This window comes from Leuciscus leuciscus, assembly GCF_965113295.1.
Source record: "Leuciscus leuciscus genome assembly, chromosome: 19".
NCBI lineage: Eukaryota > Metazoa > Chordata > Actinopteri > Cypriniformes > Leuciscidae > Leuciscus > Leuciscus leuciscus.
The window spans coordinates 6487594-6509399 of NC_138743.1; the positions used below are offsets into that span (position 1 = coordinate 6487594).

Here is a 21806-nt window from a genome sequence, read left to right on the forward strand (position 1 = left end):
GAATTTAAATTTAATTTTTGGGGGAAAGAAATAAAATAAATCTATACTTTTATTCATCAAGGATGAGTTAAACTGATCAAAAGTTACAGTAAAGACATTTATAATGTTAGAAAATATTCTATTTTAAATAAATGCTGTTCTTTTGAACTTTCTATTCATCAAAGAATTTTGAAAAAAAATTGTACACAACTGTATTCAACATTGATAATAATAATGAATGTTTATTGAGCATCAAATCATCATATTAGAATGATTTCTGAAGGATCATGTGACACTGAAGACTGGAGTAATGATGCTGAAAACTCAGCTTTGATCACAGGAATAAATTACAGTTTAAAATATATAAAAATAGAAAACAGTCATTTTAAATTGTCATAATATTTCACAATATTACTGTTTTTTATTTATTTATTGTTTTTTATCAAATAAATGCAGCCTTGGTGAGAAGATACTTCCTTTTAAAAACATAAAAAAATCTTACTGACCCTAAACTTTTGAACGGTAGTGTATATATACTGTATATATATATATGTTTTTGCAAACCGATTTGTGAGGGCATTTGAAATAGACCTCGCTATTCAAAATGTCCCCCCCCCCTGTTTTGTATAACATCAATTCATACTGACAGGTTTGAAGTTCGGGCAACCAATATCATACCATTATTTTAGAATTAAACCATTGTGATTGATATAGTCTCAAAAGTCTGTGCAAATGTAATAAAAACTCAGCGTTCATAGTGTAATTTTTTTTTTTTCAGGGTTTATGTTTCTGATCATCAGTAAAACATGTTAGCACAAACACAGGCAAAGGCATCACAGAAAGTTAAACATGTAGGGCTGTGTATAGCCTACCTACCAATATCAATAGCTAATGTGTGAAAGACTGAAAATATAACAACCTATTGTCTGCATTTCTACATTTATGCATTTAGCGGACACTTTAATCCAAAGCCACTAACAAGAGGTCTGAAGTTCTAAAGTCTGATTAAAAATCATAAAAATGTCCTACTACTATTTTAGTACAGTAACCATTATTCATCTTGCCCCAGAAAATAAACATGCAAAAGATAATATACAGTGTAAAACAAGTACATTAGTAGCATTGTATTATAATGAAAACCTGCTACTTTTCTAGCGGTCTCTTAAAATGTTTAAAGGTGCAATGCGCAAGTCTCTGAGTTTTTGCAGAACTATGCCCCCTCTGGTGACAAGCGAAACTGCAACCAGACATAGCCAGGTGAGCGTGAACGCGCATGACGTCACACCCAGTCTCAAATTCCGTCCCGAATCCCTCTTAATTATTTTACTGTACAGGATTATAGAGGCAATCGCAGTGATCAGAGAAGGGCTCATTCAGCCCATCAGGCAATTGTTTAAGCATGTATGGGTTAGAAAAACGGGTATTTTTAACATGAAATATTGCGCATTGCACCTTTAAGTGCAGTCATGAAAAAGAAACATACTGTAGGAGATGAAGATTATATTATTATTCAGCAGGGTTGTGCCCCATTCAGAACTAAATTGGGAACGTCTATAAAACTCCAGTTTAGTTCCTAAATTGTAATTGAGGTAGCAAACAGGATGCAATAAAGCAAAATTATCTTCCTGTAAATGTAACTTCCCGTCAGCAATTCAATTCAAACTCTTAAAAATTCAGATATCAAAAATAGCTACATATGTTGCAGAGGAAATTTGCATTGAATTCACTATAATACTGCAAATGAATGTAAGGTATCTATAGACAGATATGACATCTCAAATGCACAGATACAGAAGACATTCAGATGGTCTTTTTGGCGGGTGTTGGTATTTGGTTATCGTATGGGTTTTCTGTGTTGGTGTCTTCAGTAATGTCGCTGTCTTCTGCAGGCACCGAGTCTCCGAAGAGGCTGCTCGTTTTCATGTAATATATGAACAAGAAGAATCCTATAAAGACACAAGCATTTAATACAAGATGAATTTTGCATGCATATAATGCATGTTTTATAGTATATTAGACTAATGAGTCAGCAGACATAATTCCAGTAGATATTTTCTCACAAACATGCTGTGAACTGGGATTTTGTTTCGTTTTTTAAAGTGTATTTATAATATAACATGCCCGGCCGGCCTATGAAAACTAACATCTCCACCCTTTATCCAAATATTTGTAAAAATGTGTTAAAGATTTTGTGAGCATATTGCGTATGTCACGATTCCTGTCTTGTATTCGTGGACTTTTATGTTATTTCCTGTTCTGTGCCATGTTTTGTAGTCCTTTGTAGTTTTTCTTGTTAATTAGTTCATGATTGTTCCCAGGTGTGTCTAGTTCGCCAATCTCCCCTTGAGTAAATACTCAAGTGTTTCTCATGTTCTTTGTATGGTGTTATGTTACAACCTTACAATGTAACTAAATTTCCTGTGAACATTTTCCTTCAAGCATTTTATTTTACTATGCAAAAAAAAAAAAAAAAAAAAAAAATCATAGTAAAATAAAATGCTTAAAGGCAAATGTTCACAGGAAATTTACTATTAGGTGTTATCACAAATAAAACAATTCACTCCAACCACAGCTACACTATAATGGTGGCTGTTTCAGTAAAGACAGGGTATTGGATCCAGGTGCAGTTTGACATTTATTATTAACAAAACAGTCAGAAAGTAAATCCAGGCAGAGCATAACAAGAAACCAGGCAAAGAACAAAATATTGTTCTCCCCTCATATTTAAACCATTAAAAAATAATTATATTTTATATAAAATATTTTCGTCATAGGGCCATTAAAAACAAATATCCTTTTGTGGATCCAAGTCTAATGGATTGTTTAAAAAGTCATATTTACACTCTTAGAAATAAAAGGTTAAATGGGTTTCTCTATAGAACCCTACGGTTTTGACTCAATTTTAAAGAACCCTTTACGGCCACTACTGGACTATAATATAATTAATAAAATATAATATACTGGTAATACATTATAATATAATGGTATTATAATTTAATCTAATGTTTAAGAGCTCTACAGTTAAATGAACGCATGTTTTAGCCCATGTCTTTCAGCTTTGAGATTGTCTGTATGCTAAATTATCATTTTAAAGTGCTTCTATTATTCTTTTTTGAATATTACCTTTCATGTAGAGTGTAATATAGTGGTAAAATGTAAAACGTCTGCAAAGTTTTAAAGATCAAAGTGCATGACAAATAAAGTTATTGTCTTCCAAAAGAAAGAACAGATTCTGAAGTGCTGAAACGAGTCGTCAGTAATTCCAGTCTCACTTCCTGTTACATACCTATGTAACAATGTAACAAATTTGCATAATGCCCGCATAATGGTCTTCACTGGCTGTCCGCGAACGACGTCTACTTTGACCCTCAAACACTGAGCTGAGACTGGAAGAGTTTGGTTTGTGTGTCGACATGTTGGGAAGACGCTGTTTTCTGCGCTGCTTATCTATTATGCTGCACTTCAAAAGGATGAGGACTTGCGCTGGAATTAATAAGGAAAAAACTACGCCATTGTCGTATCACTGTGTATCAAGCGCTGAGGAAGAGCTGAAATTCAGATATGGAAATGAACGGTTGGTTTCCGACATGCACTTTTACTGGTAGACCAATCACAACAGACTGAGCCATCTGACCAATCAGAGCAGTGTAGTCCCGCGGAAAGGAGGGGCTTAGAGAGACCTGAATCTTTGAACAAACTGTTTTCAGACTCTGAGAAATGTATGCAATATATGCATTTAAATTTTCAGCAGAAAAGCTCTCACCTTGGAAGGAGTTTAGTATGGTGAATATGTAGTACGAGGGCAGCCTCAGACTTCCGTAGCTGAAGAAAGTGAAACTCCAGGTGAGTCCCAGCATACAGCAGAGGCCCAGGATGGTGTTGATGTCAAAGGAGGCGGTTCCTGAGCGTTTCACCGCTCCAGCTTTGTTAAACTTGCTCAATTTCAGCATGGAGAGCCATCGCAGCACCACGATGCAGGTGCAAGAGGTGAAGATGAAGACGAAGCAGTAATAACCGATGTTCACGACGTAGTGGACAGTGTTGTCTAAAATCCAGCACCTGCAGGGAAAATAGTGCAGATGGTTAAAGTTGACAATGACATCTGTTTTTAAATGCTCATGTCTATTTACTATATACTTCCATAATGTGATGTACTATATGCCAAGTGAATCATGAAAAATATCAAAATTTGATTACTGACCATTATTTTCCACACCCACAAAGTTTATTTTATTGACAAAATTTAAACCAAATCTGATTTTTACTTTAAAAGTTTACACATCTAAAATTATTCTAATAGTGAGCAGAAAAGCAATACTTCCTCAACTTAACAGAAAGTAAGTATTTTCCCACTTTTTTAAGTACACCTGTTTAGCTCATTAACACAAATATCTAATCAGCCAATCACATGGCAGCAACTCAATGCATTTAGGCATGTAGACATGATCAAGACGATCTGCTGAAGTTCAAACTGAGCATCAGAATGAGGAAGAAAGGTGATTTAAGTGAGTTTGAACGTGGCATGGTTGTTGGTGCCAGACGGGCTGGTCTGAGTATTTAAGAAACTGCTGATCTACTGGGATTTTTCACACACAACCATCTCTAGGGTTTACAGAGAATGATCCGAAAAAGAGGAAATATCCTGTGAGCGGCAGTTCTGTGGGAGAAAATGCCTTGTTGAGGCCAGAGATCAGAGGAGAATGACCAGACTGGCTGATAGAAAGGCAACAGTAACTAAAATAACCTCTTGTTACAAGCGAGGTCTGCAGAAGAGCATCTCTGAACACACAACATGTCAAACCTTGAAGCAGAAGAGAACAAATAATAACAAATTATTCATTTATTTAATGAATAATCCAGCAAACTCACTCTCCCAACAAAGGCCTGTGAAACTTCCCCCAAAAACTAACATCCCAAATGAAGCTAACACACTGGCAGAACGCGGTGTCTTGTTACAGGACACACTGAGACTGATAAGAGTTTACGACCCCAAAAGAAAATTCCAGAGAGTTGTGACTCTAACTTAATTCTCGCTGAGAAGGAGAAATAAACCCTGTTAATCCTATATATCCTATATATAACCACTTGAGAAATGTGTAAACATGTATCTAATTTTCCCACCTCATGATTTTCCTTTTATGTGGTTTGGCTTTTGTATTCTCTATTGTAAACTCTATTGGGTTCATGTTTCAGACTTTGCATATTATGGTTAACCAAAATCATTATAGGTGTGGCATGTTTGGTCTCTATAAACTCCAATCTTCGTCCCCGATTTGTTCATTTAAATTACATTTTGCTAACTTTGTGACGCATTAGTATTATAAGCATCTTAAAGATTCTTGTGTTAAACATCCAATCAAATTACATGTTCAAAGGCCTGCTTGAACAATAGGTCGTAAAGTAAAATTTCCCTCCAAAGGGAAATCTTCTCATTGGCTCTTACACCTCCAGAGGGTGTGACATCTTCACGACTTAAAAACACAAGATCAGCTCTCTCAGCTCTTACTCTCTTACTCTTTCCTGGAATCCTGACGTGAAGATGATGCTGAACTAGAAGTTTCTAAGGACCCTCCAAGTTTGTGCCAGGCTGCGGCCTTGTCTTTCCATTCACCAAAGATACTCTGACTACCACTGGTTCTCTCTCATCAAGACCACATCAGCAAAGATCAACTGGAGCCTCAACAAATTACATCAGGACAGTTTAATTCAAATGGGCGAGACATGCAAGTATCAAACTTAGGGCCTGTCCCAATACCTCCCCTTACCCTAGATTTCTGCCCTAACCCTTGTTTTTGCGCGTTCTCGTGTAGGGGTAGGGTGTCCCAATACTCTAGAGCAAGGGGGAGTGCTATTCTCCCCTTAAAATCAACCCTCAAAACATAGTGCAGTCCGATGCAGGCTTAAAACGAAGTGGAAGATGAAATTACCCAGGATACCTTGCGTACTCAGCAAGCTGGTAATTTTTTTTAAACAAGATGGCGGACACCGCTGGAAAGGAACAATTTAATTGTAAGTATATTTTCGCAAATAAGCATGTTAAAATTTCTAAACATGTTGGAATATGTTAGTTTGATGCACATCCAATGGACTGTTAAGTTTTGAACACTAATGTTAGAAAATATTTCACGAAGCTATCTATCTGACGATGTTCATGATATCTGCCGAGTGCTTCGAGAGAGTCTGCCCATCAAATATACATCTGATCTGGGTAGTTCATCTAATTTTATTTTCGATTTTGGCTTCCAAGGATTATAAAAAGAAGATGTGAGGTAAAACTATTAAAAACTAGCCGCGTTCGTCTAGTGCTTCATCTTTTTCTTTACAGCGCGCTGTCACTTCTCCCTTTTAAAGAAGGGCGTGTTAGAACTAAACTGATGGTTTGCTCAAGGCTGTTGATCTGCTGAATTTCAAACAATGCTATAACATCTTGCTTTCCTGTATTCTGCTTCAGCTCTCTTTCCCTTGGTAAACTGTATGCATGTATGTGTGTGTATGTTAGAGTAGTTTAAGTGTTTAGACTAGTTAATAAAATCTTGTTCATGTCACACGTAAAGTTGTCCGTGTCTCAAGCTCATAACTGGAGTCACTAATCATACAGATTTTGGCTACTGCTCTTAGTAATACTGTAAATTAAGAAAGACATCTCCCATGCCCCGGAAATGTACATTTCTTAGAGTTAATAAACAATTAATCCTGAGTGTTCACGGGACAAACAGGTTAATTGATTGTAATATTAATTTACGACATTAAGTTAATTATATTAACTGATCCAAATATTCATAATCAATTATAACCAGGTATTATTGATTATTAATATTTCATAGAACAAATTTTCTACATATATATATATATATATATATATATTATATTGTTTGACATTTTTCTCACACAGTAAAAATATACTCTTAAAAAATAAGGTTCCAAAAGAGGGTTTGTGCAATGATGTGAAGATCCATTTTTGGTTCCCCATAGAACCTTTCAGTGAACGTTCTCAAAATATATATATTTTTTTTCTTAGTGAGAAAATGTTTCCACTATGAAGAACCTTTTGGGTTCCATGGATGTGTAAGAAATTGTAGTCTAATTCGATCCAGATTCCACTCCAAAGTATATTTTAGAATGAGCTCATCCCCAAAATGGCTTAATTATCATAGAGAAGAATAAAGTCAACCCTTATATTGTTTCTGCACCGTTTGGGGTTGATCACATCCTGAGAAAACGGTCATCAATTGTAGATTGGAATGGGTGTGGGACACCGAGAACCATCTCAGACAATGGGGTTTCTCAACCTCATTAACAAACAGACCACAACTTTAATTACATCAAGAGTGGTAAACTGTAACAGGATAAAAGGTTTGGGATTTGGATGTTCTGGGTTCATTCTGAAGCCGGTGAACCCAAGGTGCTTTGTTAACTTTGCCACTGCTATGCTGTGATAAACTTCAGTTTTGAGATCTTCAACGTCCTCATCATTTTTTCTAAGAGATGTTAAATGTTCTTCATGGAATCATCATACATCATTTTTTTACGAGTGTAGGTTTTCATGCATATCATTGTACAGTATGGCTGCCATTATATTTTAAGAATAATGTCTCATCATATTTTTGGGTCTACTTACATGGTTACATTGCTTGAGTCCGTCTGGATGGTCTGTTCACCATATTTGCCAAGGATGAAAATGATACTGACAACAACAGCAGGAGGAGCTGAAACAAATAGTTGACAATGCAATTGTGGTATAAGAATCAATAGTCTGGATTGAGGATTAGATCAGACTTTAGATCTAGATCAGATTTAGTATTTTATCTGTACATATGACATTAATTCTATGTGCATTTTATCTCCCAGGATGATGATGATGATGCCAGGATGTAGTCTGAGTGGTTGCTTACTGGCCCACGTCAAAAGCCTTCAAGTTTATGGGAATTTTGCCAGTCAAAATTGTGCATCTGATCCAAAGCCACATAATTCCGCATGCATATGTAAAGGTTTTTGAACTCACCCCACCCAGCCACAGAGATCTTGAGGATGTAATGTTTGATGACGACTGAGTGTTTGGCCATTTGCAGGCAGAGGTGTAAAGCCTCCACCGCAAACCAGGAGAAACTGGCCAGCAAGCTGTAGTGCATGAATCCAGCCATGACCTTGCAGGCGCTGTGGCTATTCGCACGTGCAACATATTCATTAGACAGGAAGGCCAGGTTGAGCAGAAACAGCGCCAAAAAGAGATTCATCAGCACGTGGGCTGAATTAGTGGCCTTCGCTCTCCTGAAATTTATAACGCATAAACGAAATTAGCATTTTGGCTCCGTGCTTTGTGAATTAAAAATGTTTCAGGGTGAGTTGCACAACTAAGGATTAACTTTGATTTAAATCTTTGATCCTGGTTTTAATTTAACAGTATCATGCTGCATCCAAATGACATACTTCTGCTTTAACCCTTAATTTGTGCAACCCACCATATTCTGAGTTTAGTACAAGTCAAGCTCAATTCACAGCACTTGTGGCATGTTGTTGATTAAAATGGATTAATTCATTTCCCACTTTTTTTTTTAAGTGAATGGGGACAATCTGTTAATGTTAAAATACTCAATGTTTACAAGATGTAAACAACATGCATGTTAACATGATGTGTCGATTGATGAGATCATATTGGGGATCTCACATTTGTGAACAGTGGTACAGAGACTCATGTCTCACCTTAAGAGGAAGTGAATAAATAATCCGACTCCCAGGAAAAACATGGAGAGGCCGCAGCCGATGTACGTGATGTAGGTGAGAGCGACGAGGTCACTTTGGGGAATGGCTTCTGGAGGAGCCTGTATTAAAACATTGTTCAGTTACACAGGTCTGTCTGAACGTTTGCAATACCACTAAATATAGTGAAATAAATAAACATAAATCTGAAGGGGGCAGTAGAGAACTTATAATCTGAGTCAAATAAACGGAGAACCTACCATAAGCACAGCGAAGAAAGTCAAGTGGTTGCAATTACATGTTATATTTTTTCCATCATAAACAGTAGTACACCCTTCAGATGTCCAGTTTGGCTTATTTCCTATGTGAAAAGAAGGGACGGGTTAGTTTTGAGTTGATTTAGAGAGAGTTAATGAATGCTAATTGGCATCATGGCTGATTTATGATTAGAAATCGACATTCATGCTCCAAAGCATGGCTTGAAGTGTTCGGACTCTTAACTAGTTCTCTATATTTCTACACTCAAAACATTTTTTAAGCATTTTTCTTTTAAGATTTACAATTTTCAATTGTGTAGTAAAATTCCATAAAATTAAATGAATAATTAGGAATTTTAAAAGAGTAAAAAATTAGAGCTTAATAAAACATTTTGTGTAAATCTTAATGGAACAAGGGAATGGACCATAGTTTATGTGATTCACATTCATAAAATTTAATTTTTAATTTATGAATACGAATCACAACAGACAATTCCCTTGTTCCATTAAGATTTAAATAAAGTGTTTTATTAAGCGCTAGCTTTTTAAAAAAACTATTTTAAAATAATTAAGAATAATATATTCTTGATATACTGTATGGATATTTATCATATCCATATTCCATTTAATTAAAAATATTTAAATGTATAAAAACACAAAAGCATCACAGACCTTTTCCATCCCATGAGTGACAGACAGGAGTTCCCACCATGCTCTGCAGAGAAATAAATAAGAAATGTAGAAAATAAGATTTAGACTCATTTAGAATATTAAAAAAATACTTTTTTCCATGCATCATACATTACCTCTTTATTGCTGAAGGCCAAACTGATGTTTTCAGTCAGATTTGAAATTGTTATCCCCATTTCGATTGCATAAACTTCATTCCCCAAAACCGTACTGTTGTTTTCATCCTTTAATAAAAAATTAAATGGGATTGTTTTTGATTACTGAGAAACAGAATCAGGCTTCTATATAGAAACATTAATTTTCATTAATAAAAAGATTAAATAAGATCAATACAGTAGTCAAAATGTCCTGAACACTGTTTGTGAAACAGGAATTTAAATGTTCAGGATACTCAGGATTTGTATGACTACAACATTTATTTTTATTTTAAACCACATATTTTATGAATACAGGTATTATTGATTATCTGTTTGCAAGAATGTCTAGATTCACTAAAATCACTCATTTAAAAGTAGCCAAAATATTTCTTTTGCTATGACGCACGAGTTAAAATCATATAAAGACATCGTAAAACTCGACAAAGCCTAGTTTTCCAGGTGTAGCATGATAGAATCACTGAAAGTGCACTGTAAACCTTCATATATCTTTTGCAATATAAACATAACACTCAATATAGAAGGCATTTTCTGCCAAATTTAAATAAATAAATTAAATGATTAAAATGAAAATTAAAACCAGATTAACGATTTCATTACAGAAAACAGTACGCAAAATATGTGACAAAATTGAGAATGAAATTAAATTATTTCATTTTCACAGCATTATCCCTGTCAAATTGAAAAATAAAATGCAACTGGTGATTTCACATTTCATTTTCACTACAGTCTCGAGGCAAGACTGCCAATATTAAAATGAAAAGCCAAACGTGAAAAAGAAACTACAAATAACGTTTTTACAATGCTCTTTAGTAACGCTCAGACACGCCTTCTGTAAAGCGAAGTCGTTGACGTCCCGTGTGCATGAGTTGAATGTGTGAAACGAAATTATTTAAATGTCATTATATTGTAATCGAGACGACAAGATATGGCGAAATCTGTTAGTGAGCTTTTGCGGGAAGCTGCCGCAGCATTAGAACATGGACACAACCAGCCTGACCATGTTAGTTATGATGTTAGACTCAGACTAGACCATAATCGACGGAGGTTCATTCATGTATTAGGCTGTTTTGGAAATTCAACAATTTGGGTGTACATAAGTCTTAGTAACACAATTTCTACAACAATTATAGCCAGACATTAATACCCGCTAGCTTTAACCGAGAACCTCGGCCAATGTTTCACATTCGCGTCGTGCCTAACAACGCCCTTCAGCCGTGACTTATTCAGATACAGCACTAGCCTAGAGTAGGCTACCTTATTGAGTTTATAAAACGGTTACCACGCAATACAAATATTAATCCCGAAACATATGTATCTATGCAACTATCATGAAGTAAAATGAATCACTAAAAGCCAATTCCTTCTAACATCATAACTAACATGGTCAGGCTGGTTGTTTCCATGTTCTAATGCTGCGGCAGCTTCCCGCAAAAGCTCACTAACAGATTTCGCCATATCTCGTCGTCTCGATTACAATATAATCACATTTAAATAATTTCGTTTCACACATTCAACTCATGCACACGGGACGTCGACGACTTCGCTTTACAGAAGGCGTGTCTCAGCGCCGTTACTAGAGTAAGCCACACCCACTCATTAACATAGAATTTGCATGCAGGTTGTCTTTGAAAATGAAAACTGTGAAATAAAAGAGGAATTAAAATGAAAACGAAAATTTACATTTGTATTTGAATTGTGTCACTATTATTGCATGAGCGTTACTAAAGAGCATTGTAAAAACTGTATTTGTAGTTTCTTTTTCACGTTTGGCTTTTCATTTTAATATTGGCAGTCTTGCCTCGAGACTGTAGTGAAAATGAAATGTGAAATTTTATTTTTCAATTTGACAGGGATAATGCTGTGAAAATGAAATAATTTTATTTCATTCTCAATTTTGTCACATTTTTTGCATACAGTTTTCTGTAATGAAATCGTTAATCTGGTTTTAATTTTAATTTTAATCATTTAATTTATTTATTTAAATTTGGCAGAAAATGCCTTCCATATTTATAAACATAAACTCTGTCGGTATGAAAACAAAACACAAGACAGCCTTTGTAGTTAAGCATTAATGCTTGTGTGTTACCAGTGCGTACGTCATGAAACAGGCCTAAGCTTTCATTTTTCTGTATACAGGAATTGAAAAATCAAAGTTTTCTTTTATACCTTTGACATGTTGGGAAATCTGAACACACCCAGAAAAGCATTTCCTGCACTTTTGTTGAACGCTTGCAGTGAGGCTTCCTTTGGAATAGTGAGAGCGCTGGGATAATCTTTCATAATGGAAAAATCATCTATAACCTTTAAACATAAGGCGATTTCAGTGCTGAGGTACATGTTATGTTTTTAAGAGACTTAAGAGACACTTTTATGCAGAGTTAAACAAGGCTATTTGTTTGTTATCTTTACACTTACTCTGATGCCAGTTTCTGCAGAGTAGATGAAAGCAGACTCCTGGATATCAGACTCACTTTGAATTTTCTTTAAAACCCCTTCAACGCTACCCATGGAAATAGATGCTGTGGATGAATTCCCCATGAAAAGCAGCATGATGGGGAGATTTTTCATGGCCACACTGAACAAGGAAGAGAATGATTTGTGTTTTTTGTTGTGATGACACAATATCTCTAATTTAAGATTTACCCCCCCCCACACACACACACTACATAGAGGGTTAGATGAAATAAATAGAATGGCTTATTATGAAACACAAGAAAAAATATCGATTTAAAACTTTAAACTAGATTTAACTTTAACTAAATAAAAAACATTTTCTCATGCACATCCCTCAATTACAATATTAAGTGGTGCAAGTTCTCTTTCGAAGTTGAACTTCAATGCTGAGTCTTGGTATTGATGCAGAATGCCATTAGCGTGACCGGTGTCTGAGGGAACGTGTAAACAAACGGCAATAATCATTGGCAGACTGCAGTCTATGACGTCACACGCAAGAGCGCCCATGACTGTAAAAGGGTGCCCCAGTTAGATTTTTTGTCTTCAGGAGCCACTTGTTTGTATGCGCGCGTAAGATAAGAGTCTGTTGGAGCGTGTTCGACTCTCGAGGGAGCTGGATGTGCTCATTATGTTGCACTTGCGGTAACAACTCTGTTCTTGCTTGAATTTCTCCCAAGGGACAAGTATCTAGTGTTTGCACAGAGCACCGTTCGGCGTGAGTGTGAATGCTCTAACCGCTCGAACTTTGCTCAGCGATAAAGTTCCACTTCGAAAGGGAACGTCTCAGGTTGTGTATGCAACCCGATTCACTGAGAAAGGGAACAAGATGATGCGTCTTATTGCCATACCTCGGGCTTGATTGCGCATCTCCTCCAGACAAAAGAGTTGATGATGTGTAACTCACCACGTGTGACGTCATAAACTGCAGTCTGCCAGTGATTATTGGCGTTTGTGTACACGTGCCTTAGACAATGGTCATGCTGACGCCATTCCCAATAGCACCAATATCAAGACACAGCGTCTTGTTTCCCTTCTCAGGGAACCGGGTTGCATACGCAACCTGAGACGGTATGATGGAAACATTCTGAATATGGTTATAAATTTAGAAATTTGTAAATTGATAAATTAAAACCTATATAATTAATATTACCACTAAAACCTTACTAGGCATGAATCATGTGTATTTAAAAAGTACTTACGCAGCTTGCCCAGCATCTATCGCTGTTTTATTATTAAATGTATTTGATACTGTGTCGGGTATCTGGATTTGTGGCACATTATTAAAAGGACTTCCACACTTAAAACAATCTGCTTTTTTACCATCGATCTCAATGGTGTTCATTTTACTTTTATCATCTGCATTATCATCTGTGTAAAAATACAAAAATGAAAAGTGAACAAATGAAGATGGAATGATAAACAGCATCATATACAGCACTGTGGTTTAGTGACAATTGTAGTCAGTTCAAAAAGTGATTAAAGCAGAAATGTCTGATTTAGAAAAAAGGCATATTGCACCAAGTTCTTACCTCTACAGCTGGATTTATATTTTGCACTCTCACATTCCTTTGTGGGATCCAGACAGGTCATATTACACACTTACATACACAACACACAAAATAACAATATTACAAAGTGTAAACAACATGCAAATAATAAAGATAGAAGAAACATTCAAATGTCAAATTTGTCACTCTTTTACAACAGGGCAGTTTATCATTCAGCTTACAGCATCTGATGTCACTCTAATACATCTTTAATATTGATATAATATTTAGACTTTGTTGGGATAATACTTACTACCGTCTCCAAAAACAATATATTTTTGGAGGGTCCAATTGCAACCTTCAATAAAGAGAACAAAAATATGTTCTTAACTATCAGATACCTGAACTGCAAATAACCAACAACACGCTTTAAGTGAATAAATGTAATTTAAGGAAATCTGAAGAAAGCCAGCAACACTACAAGGATTACAAACTTCAAAACTGAATGGTTTGTAATAATCCAAGGAAAGGAATCAGCATGTGACATTTAGGCCTAATTTACATATAAGGCTGCATTTTTGATCCGATTACAAGTGGACGAAATTAAACACAGGTGTAAATGGGGTTCAAAGCGTTTGAGCTTATACACTTTCAACCACATTTCGGAGGTGGACGATGTGACTACAGTTACATTTGTAATGTAAACCCATACAATTTAAATACCAAGAGTTTGCTTGAGTACTTGCGAACAGATCAACCAAAATTTTGACTACCTTTAGATACTTACAATTCTTTAGATCCTTCTTTAAAATGGTTGACTTTCCTTTTAAACAGATGTTTATAATTCAGTTTAAGTTTTTAGAATATGACAATAGTCGAAAATGTTTTCGAATGCAGGTTGTTTGTCAAGTAAAGTAAACTTCAACTGATATTCTTTGCTCAGTGAGGTTATCATGTAAATTTTTTTTTTTCTGTACACTCTAAACAAAAATGGTGCTAAATAGCACTAAAAGTGGTTCATTGGCTTGTAATCATAGGGGAACCACTTTAAGTGCCATATAGCACCTATCTTTAAAGGTGCTATACAGCACCTTTGTCAAATGGTGCTATGTAGAACCATAAGAGGTGCCATATAGCACCTTGGTTGCAATTGCTTCAACAAAAATGGTGCTCAACAGTACCCAACAGTGGTTCTTTGGCTCGTAATAATAGGGGAACCTCTTTTGGTACTATATGTATGGCACTTAATTTTCTTTGAGGAATGTGGCGCTCGCGCTCGCTCACGTGCACCTGACATGCACAGTGCACACTAATCGGCGCGTACGTTTTTATTTAATTATATATTTATTTATTATGATTTTTTTTTTTTTTTACTTTCAAAATGACAGAATTCAACAACAAGTTCTTGACACATTTTCAAATTGTGTAAGTATAAATTTAAACACGTTTTTAAACATAACTTCTCTCGTCACTCATTTGTTTAGCCTAATTATTTGACTAGGCCTACACAAATAACAAAAAGCAGTTAATATATGAATATAGCTTTTTATTGAAGTTTGTGACATAATTTCAGTAGGCTATATATCTGACTTCACATCCACACAAATTTTTTCTGTGGTCAAAAAGTCTTGTGTGGGGGCCCTGGAATATATATAGGCGGGACTTGTATTCAGGAAAATCACTATATTTTAATGTCGTTTTTCTAATCCTATCACCAACTAAACTAAGAGACTAAGAGAGCCTTTAAATAACTGTAGGTGCTTAACAGGTTTTTTATATGGTAATGGTGCCATATAGCACCTTAACCACCCCAAAGAACCGCTAAAGAACCGCTGAAGAACCAAACTGGGCTTAACAGGTTCTTTAAATGGTAGTGGTGCTATATAGCACCTTAACCACCGCAAAGAACCCCTGAAGAACCGCTGAAGAACCATTTTTTTTTAGTGTGTATTGTTATCATATTTCTAAAAGCAGAGCAAATAAATATAAGCTAAATTAAATATACTTTATGCACCTCCTGTGATCCAGTTTGTCCAAATGCCATTATTGCAGGTCCCATTTATTAAACAGACAAATGAGGATGTAATTGATCTGCTTATGGTGAGATAGTGTCCAGATAAAGACACAATATTTTCTGCAAAACAACAGGTTTAAAAAAAACAAGGTCACTCTGGGCTAAATATAAATAACAAATCATACGATTTTACAAAGAAAATTCACAGGTTTTCATTATAGATAGTGGTGCAAAGCAGTTCATAAAAAAACAAATAAAAAAAACAAACAGGAAAAAGCCCAAATACGTTCAGACTCACCGATGCTAAGGTTTCTGTATGAATAAACAGTGATGTTGCAAAGTTTGTCAGCTGAAAGACACATACAAAAAAATGAACATGTTAAACTGGCCATCAAATTCAAATTCGCCCTTTTGGCATAAAGGGTTATTTAAAATTGAGTCAAATAACCCTAGGGTTCTATATGGGAACCAATTGAACCTTTTTTTCTTAGACTGTAAAATTTTCTTTCTTTTAATAATCCATTACACTCAGATCTACAGTAGTGGCCAAAACTGATGCCTGGAGCTCAATTAAGCCATCAAAGTATGAGGAAAATATTCAATATTTTTTAATATTTTAAATATGAGGGAAGAACGAAACGATAAATGTTTTTATAAGACAAAAATTATTTGGCAAAAAAAGGGTAAACTATAGCTACAGTTTTTTTAGTTTACTATGCAAAAAATGCTCACATGAAACAGCATATACAGTACAACACAATTAGTCATTAATATTTAATATTCGGTTCTCTCTTTTTTTTGTGCATGTGTTCATAATTTTTTTGTATGACAGCCTGGTCAAAAAACTATGTCCACACAATTTGGTGTTTTCATTCCGTTATTACAATTAAAACAATTGATTCAAGCACAACTACATATGCTTACAAGATCGTTAAAAAAATGATTCATTATATTTGTATAAAGGGTGAAGACGTCAATTTTCCTAGGCTGGATATCCCTTTTGGCCGCTGTATGTAACATTACGGAAGAAAAGATTTGTCCATTTTATCGCAACTTCTAAAGATTATTCCTGTCCGGTATTGACCACTGCAAACTTTAAAGCATGTTTAGTTAATGACAATGAGATTTTAGACCTATTATACACTGTTAACATCACAGAAGATTTTGGTTTTCGTTTTTCTTAGTTTTATAGATGAAGACAGGCAAAACAAAATACATTTTTCAAGGGACGTTTATACAAGTATGTAGAAAGTTTCTCTCTATACTATGGTGCTTAGACTACATTTGGTTTCTCCTCACCTGGAGATGCAGAAGGACTGAACAGAGGAACAGATTGGCCCAATTTGTTCCACTTATCTTTAATGCAATTACCTATGGAAATGAAAAATGATAAACAATATTAATAATAAATAAACAATTAGGCCTGCTACATAATAGCAATATTTACCCACTACATTCAATATTTTAATTAACATATTTCATGAACGTGTCTGGCTTGAATCACCTGATTTCATGTATCCCTTGAAACCATCTGTACCGAGTATGAAGATACCCGGCCCATCAGTTAGGTCTATATTTGTGGGTCTGGGTCCGTTTCCGTTTCCGTTTCCATTTCCGTTTCCATTTCCGTTTCTATTTCCAGCACATATGCAGAAGAGGGCAGATATGAGCAGGAGACCACAGTTATTCCACTTCATCCCTGACTGGATTTCCAGGTTCCTCAAAAACATCTGAAGAGCTGCAAGAAGAAAAGCGTAAAACATGAAATGCACAGTGTTCTGCTTTTAAACTCGAATGCAAATGAAAACAACTGGCAAAAACATTTTGGAAAATCACTGAACGTAATAAAATGTTTAGATGGAAGCTTTTGTGCTGCAGAGCACAATGCTTTCCTGTCCTTTTTAAGTAATGGAAAACACAGTCTCTGGCAATTTGTAACTATTTTACATTTTAGCGAATTGTTGGCTCATTTGTGTGTTTTCATAGAATCTGCTTACGCCCCAGTGACGGGTTGTAGAGGAGTGGGGTAAGGGGGTAACCTTCATGTATGATTCATACGAATTTATACGAAATCACCACCTCGTAACATACTTACGTTATTTTAACTGTCCAAAAACAGTCCTTTATGCTGCTTGATATTGTAATATTTGTTATCTTATTATTTTAATTTATTGTCGTAATCATAAACACACTGGTTTTTAGCACAAATAGTCTCACACATTCACAGAAAATACTAATAAAAATAAATACTTTACAGCAAAGTATTTCTGTATATTTTTCTAAAAACATCAATGAAAAAACCATTTTTTTTCTTCAGAAAGTGAATTCTACATTTTGATTGAACTTTAAGTATTTTCACTTTATTGCTGCAAGTGATACAATGAAATGTTCCAGTGCAATTGGACTAAATATCATCACTCTAGGAAAGCCACTTGGCCAAAGATAAAAGGATCAGAATTAAATGCTTTTATACCATGAAAAAAAAGAATACAATATCACATTCTCTGATACAGTGATATGTAATGAGTCAAGCATTTAAAATAGATAAATTAACATTAGGTACATTTACATTTAGCAAATGTTTTTATCCAAATTGATTTTAAGATATATTTTCTTTTATCATACTAGCAGTGCCACTACCACAATACAAAATTTCAAGAGTAGTACAAAAGCATAACATTTATTTTTTCTGAATCACAGTTTTTTTCCTTTACTAAGATAACTGAAACAAACTTCTTACCTGGTGAAGAGACGTTGAGTCTTTCCAAATACTTGTGTCATTTCATCAGATATAGATGGAACTTCATTTTGCATGTAGCATTTCCTCCCTCCCGCTGTGGTTTTCTGTTTTTGTTAACCACATCTCTTCATGCAAACCAGCTAACGGAGAACAGCGGGACGAGACACCGTCATAATCTTTACTGTTAGATGATTATATAAGCAAAGAGTTTCGGCAGGCTTTCTGGGGTTAATGTTGTAAAATTTATCGTAAACTTGAGGTTTATATTCCACTGGGCAATGAGAGAACAAGAGAACCGGCATCATTATATCAACACAAGCATCAACAAACATGATAAAGAAGCAAATAAGGTGATAATAAATGTGACAGTGGAAATATAAATACAAAAATGATCAATAGACACAAGTCATGGATTTTAAATGTTGTAGTTTTACATTTTGCCAATTTACATTATTGCTTGTACTTGGTCTGCTGTTTTCCCAATTAGTTTTTATTTTATATATATATATATATATATATATATATATATATATATATAACTTTTTTTGTGGTCAGCACATTTAAAGTATGTGTGCCTTTAAAGAAACTGACTTTCAAGAAACTTTCCCTGAAAAATATTTACAAAGAAATATATTTGGTTTGCCGTTTGCATTAATTATTTATTTATTTTAATTTATTGAGCGTTATTTTCATTATAGGATTTTTATTTCAACTTAGGAAATTTAGTAGTTTGTCACTTTTTACATTATTTACAGTGACTAACCGGGACATTTTGTCCCATGTTGTGGTTAAAATGTAAATGACTGACATCACTGATGATTTACTATCACTGTCGTTGTTACCATAAAAGATCAGTGCTACTGATTGTCACAAACAGCAGAGATAAAATCGCAGTCTTACAAACACAAACATACTCCTGATGCCTAACAACGAAATAGTAAATAGAAACCCTTGTTCATTTCAAGCTCTGAGTAAACGGTAATTCATCTGATTAACAAATGAGGGTTTAGCCACAGCAGAACAAATGCAACCTTGTCAGTTTACGGGACATTTCAAAAGGCTTTTTGTAGAACTGAAACACACAAAAAATGTTTTCTTATTTGGTATTTTTGTCTTGTTTCCAGTCCAAATATCAAAAAATTCTTAAATCAAGATGCATTTATGAGTGAAATGCCATAAGATATTATGTCTTGTTTTCTGAAAAAAAAAAAAAAAAATCTAAATGAAGTGAGATTTTAATTTAAGAAAAATAATCTTATTTCAAATGGAAACAAGATAATTTTTCTTACCCCATTGGCATCATTTTGCTTGTTTTAAGCAAAAACTCACTTCATTTTGATCCCCCCAGAAAACAAGACTTTACTTTAATAAATGCATCTTACTTTAAGAATTTTTTTGATATTTGGGCTGGAAAAAAGCATCACAATAATTTGACTAATGACAAATATTCTTTGAGAAGTACTTTAGTGTGACGTATGAGAAAGCGATATCAGTTTAATCATGTTTATGAACTGCTGCCACTGGTAATTCTGCATATTGTCAATCACCTGCACTCAAAAAAATGATTTTAGCTCTTTGTCCAATTTCATTAATTAAAATGAGCATATACGACACAACCCTTCATAGAAATGATTCCAGCTTAATTTCATTAAATGTAATCAATGTAATTTTTTAAAAATTTGTTTTACCCAATTTTTTTTTAATTGAGTCAACATGAATATTTTTCGTTCGTCTTAACCGGACGTCACTCAAAAAATGAATTTTGGCCTCTTGTTAAAATAATTAATTAAAATAAGCAAAAGTAACACGATTGTTTAATATTGTCACAACTTCATTTAATTGTGTTCAATCAACCTAATTCATTTGTGTGAAAACTACATGAATCATTGTTGTTGACATCTAACTGGGCAGTGGATCTGTAGTTCCCAGCATGCTTTGCAAGGGACTGCATTAAGAGGGTCAATTTAGGGAAAAAGTGTTATTTTATGTGTTTTTCAGTAAATGGAAAGATGCTGTTAGTTAATGTTAGTGTTTAATGTTCAGTTATGTTAGAAGCTTAGAGGACTTTCTGTAATGTTTTTGAATTTTGTGGTTACCATTATGCAGAAGAGTGGTGACTGTGTTTAGGCTGTGAGCTCAATATTACACTATATATGTATTAAACATCATGTTCAGACTGAGGGCACTCAGTATACACTATGTGTAAACCTCACTCGCATACCTGCACAAGTAATATAATATTACTATGTAAAAAATGGTTTTAATTCAATTGAACACTAGTAGTGTATATCATTAGAGTCAAATTAACTAAAATTATAATGTTGGTGATTTAAGGCAGGACAAAACTAAATGTGGTTAACCTGACAAAACTTTATCTAGCAGAAATAAATTTTGTTGGAAAAATGTAATTCAATTTCGTGGAAAACCTTTCCTTAATTTAATTAAGTTTTTAATTATTTTTTTAATCTTTTGATAATTTTTTTGAGTGTGATATGGATCATTTAAAATTCCTCACTTTGTCAATATTCAGTACAGATTCTGTGTTGGTAAATGGCATAATAATTAAAAGCTTGGCAATTTTGTTTCAACATTCTTAATGCAATCTGATCTGTATTTGACTTTAACCCTGTAAAGCCGGACATATGAAATTGTGTAAAAAAAAAAAAAAACTTTCAGTTTATTGAACCTTTAGACAAAACCTTAAAAGAAAAGTCAGATGAAATTCTGACAGCTTGTAATTTAAATATGATCTTTATAACTGTCTACAGACATACATAAAGCAGTCAATTAAAACATACTACTTACATAAAATGCATATATAAATATCAGTTGTCACTCTATCTTCAAATAGCCTAATATGTCTTAAGATGGTATTTAAATGCTTAGCTTTATTATCAAAGCGCTGTATTTTTTTAGTGTAGAGGGCAAATATAACACAATGCAATATATTGATGATTGAGAGATGAACAAATAACCGTTCCTAATTTGATACACACATTTTAACGTGATTTTCTTAAAAAAAAAGAAAAAAAGATGGATAATCAAGTAAACATTGCTTCAGTCCAGTAATTTTCATTAGCTAATAACACTATAAAAGTGATTCTCATGTTTACTTTATAAAAATGTATAAATAATATATGAATCATACTGCAGAAGACATGCATGTGGTAGATTGTTCAACAGGGTTTTCAGCAAAGTTTTGATCATGTTGATCATTTAGAGGCCTTAGAAACTTGCATATCAAATAGGATACAGTAGGCATTATGCATGCATTACCTTATCATGGTCATATCATCCTCAGCTCATAAAACAAAACTTTTAAAACAGTGT

At 34.4% G+C, this 21806-nt stretch overlaps 2 protein-coding genes across 2 annotated transcripts; both read right to left on the reverse strand.

The window, feature by feature from the left end:
- Positions 1–461: 461 nt before the first annotated feature.
- Positions 462–12380, reverse strand: LOC309482991 (adhesion G-protein coupled receptor G2-like). The gene is made up of 10 exons (XM_082148627.1): positions 12197–12380; positions 11948–12082; positions 9740–9847; positions 9606–9648; positions 8937–9037; positions 8680–8798; positions 7982–8247; positions 7598–7685; positions 3743–4038; positions 462–1925 (listed from the first exon to the last, which is right to left on the reverse strand). Exons 1-10 carry the CDS (start codon positions 12347–12349, stop codon positions 1780–1782), a joined length of 1455 nt encoding a protein of 484 aa, XP_082004753.1. The 5' UTR covers positions 12350–12380; the 3' UTR covers positions 462–1779.
- Positions 12381–15728: 3348 nt separating this feature from the next.
- On the reverse strand, positions 15729–18943 carry LOC309482408 (uncharacterized protein; the record flags this gene model as incomplete). Its single annotated transcript, XM_082147755.1, has 5 exons — positions 18477–18943; positions 17241–17474; positions 17036–17107; positions 16035–16085; positions 15729–15856 (listed from the first exon to the last, which is right to left on the reverse strand). Exons 2-5 carry the CDS (start codon positions 17464–17466, stop codon positions 15729–15731), a joined length of 477 nt encoding a protein of 158 aa, XP_082003881.1. The 5' UTR covers positions 17467–17474; positions 18477–18943.
- Between the last annotated feature and the right edge of the window lie 2863 nt (positions 18944–21806).

What these genes read in the sequence shown, in the direction of transcription:
- LOC309482991 (XM_082148627.1), bottom strand. Translation starts at nt 12,349, where the DNA reads ATGAAAAATCTCCCCATCATGCTGCTTTTCATGGGGAATTCATCCACA. An exon ending in CTGCAGAAACTGGCATCAGA is followed by an intron (nt 12,083 to 12,196) that starts GTAAGTGTAAAG and finishes TTATGTTTAAAG; the next exon opens with GTTATAGATGATTTTTCCAT. An exon ending in CTTTCTTCGCTGTGCTTATG is followed by an intron (nt 8,799 to 8,936) that starts GTAGGTTCTCCG and finishes GTTTTAATACAG; the next exon opens with GCTCCTCCAGAAGCCATTCC.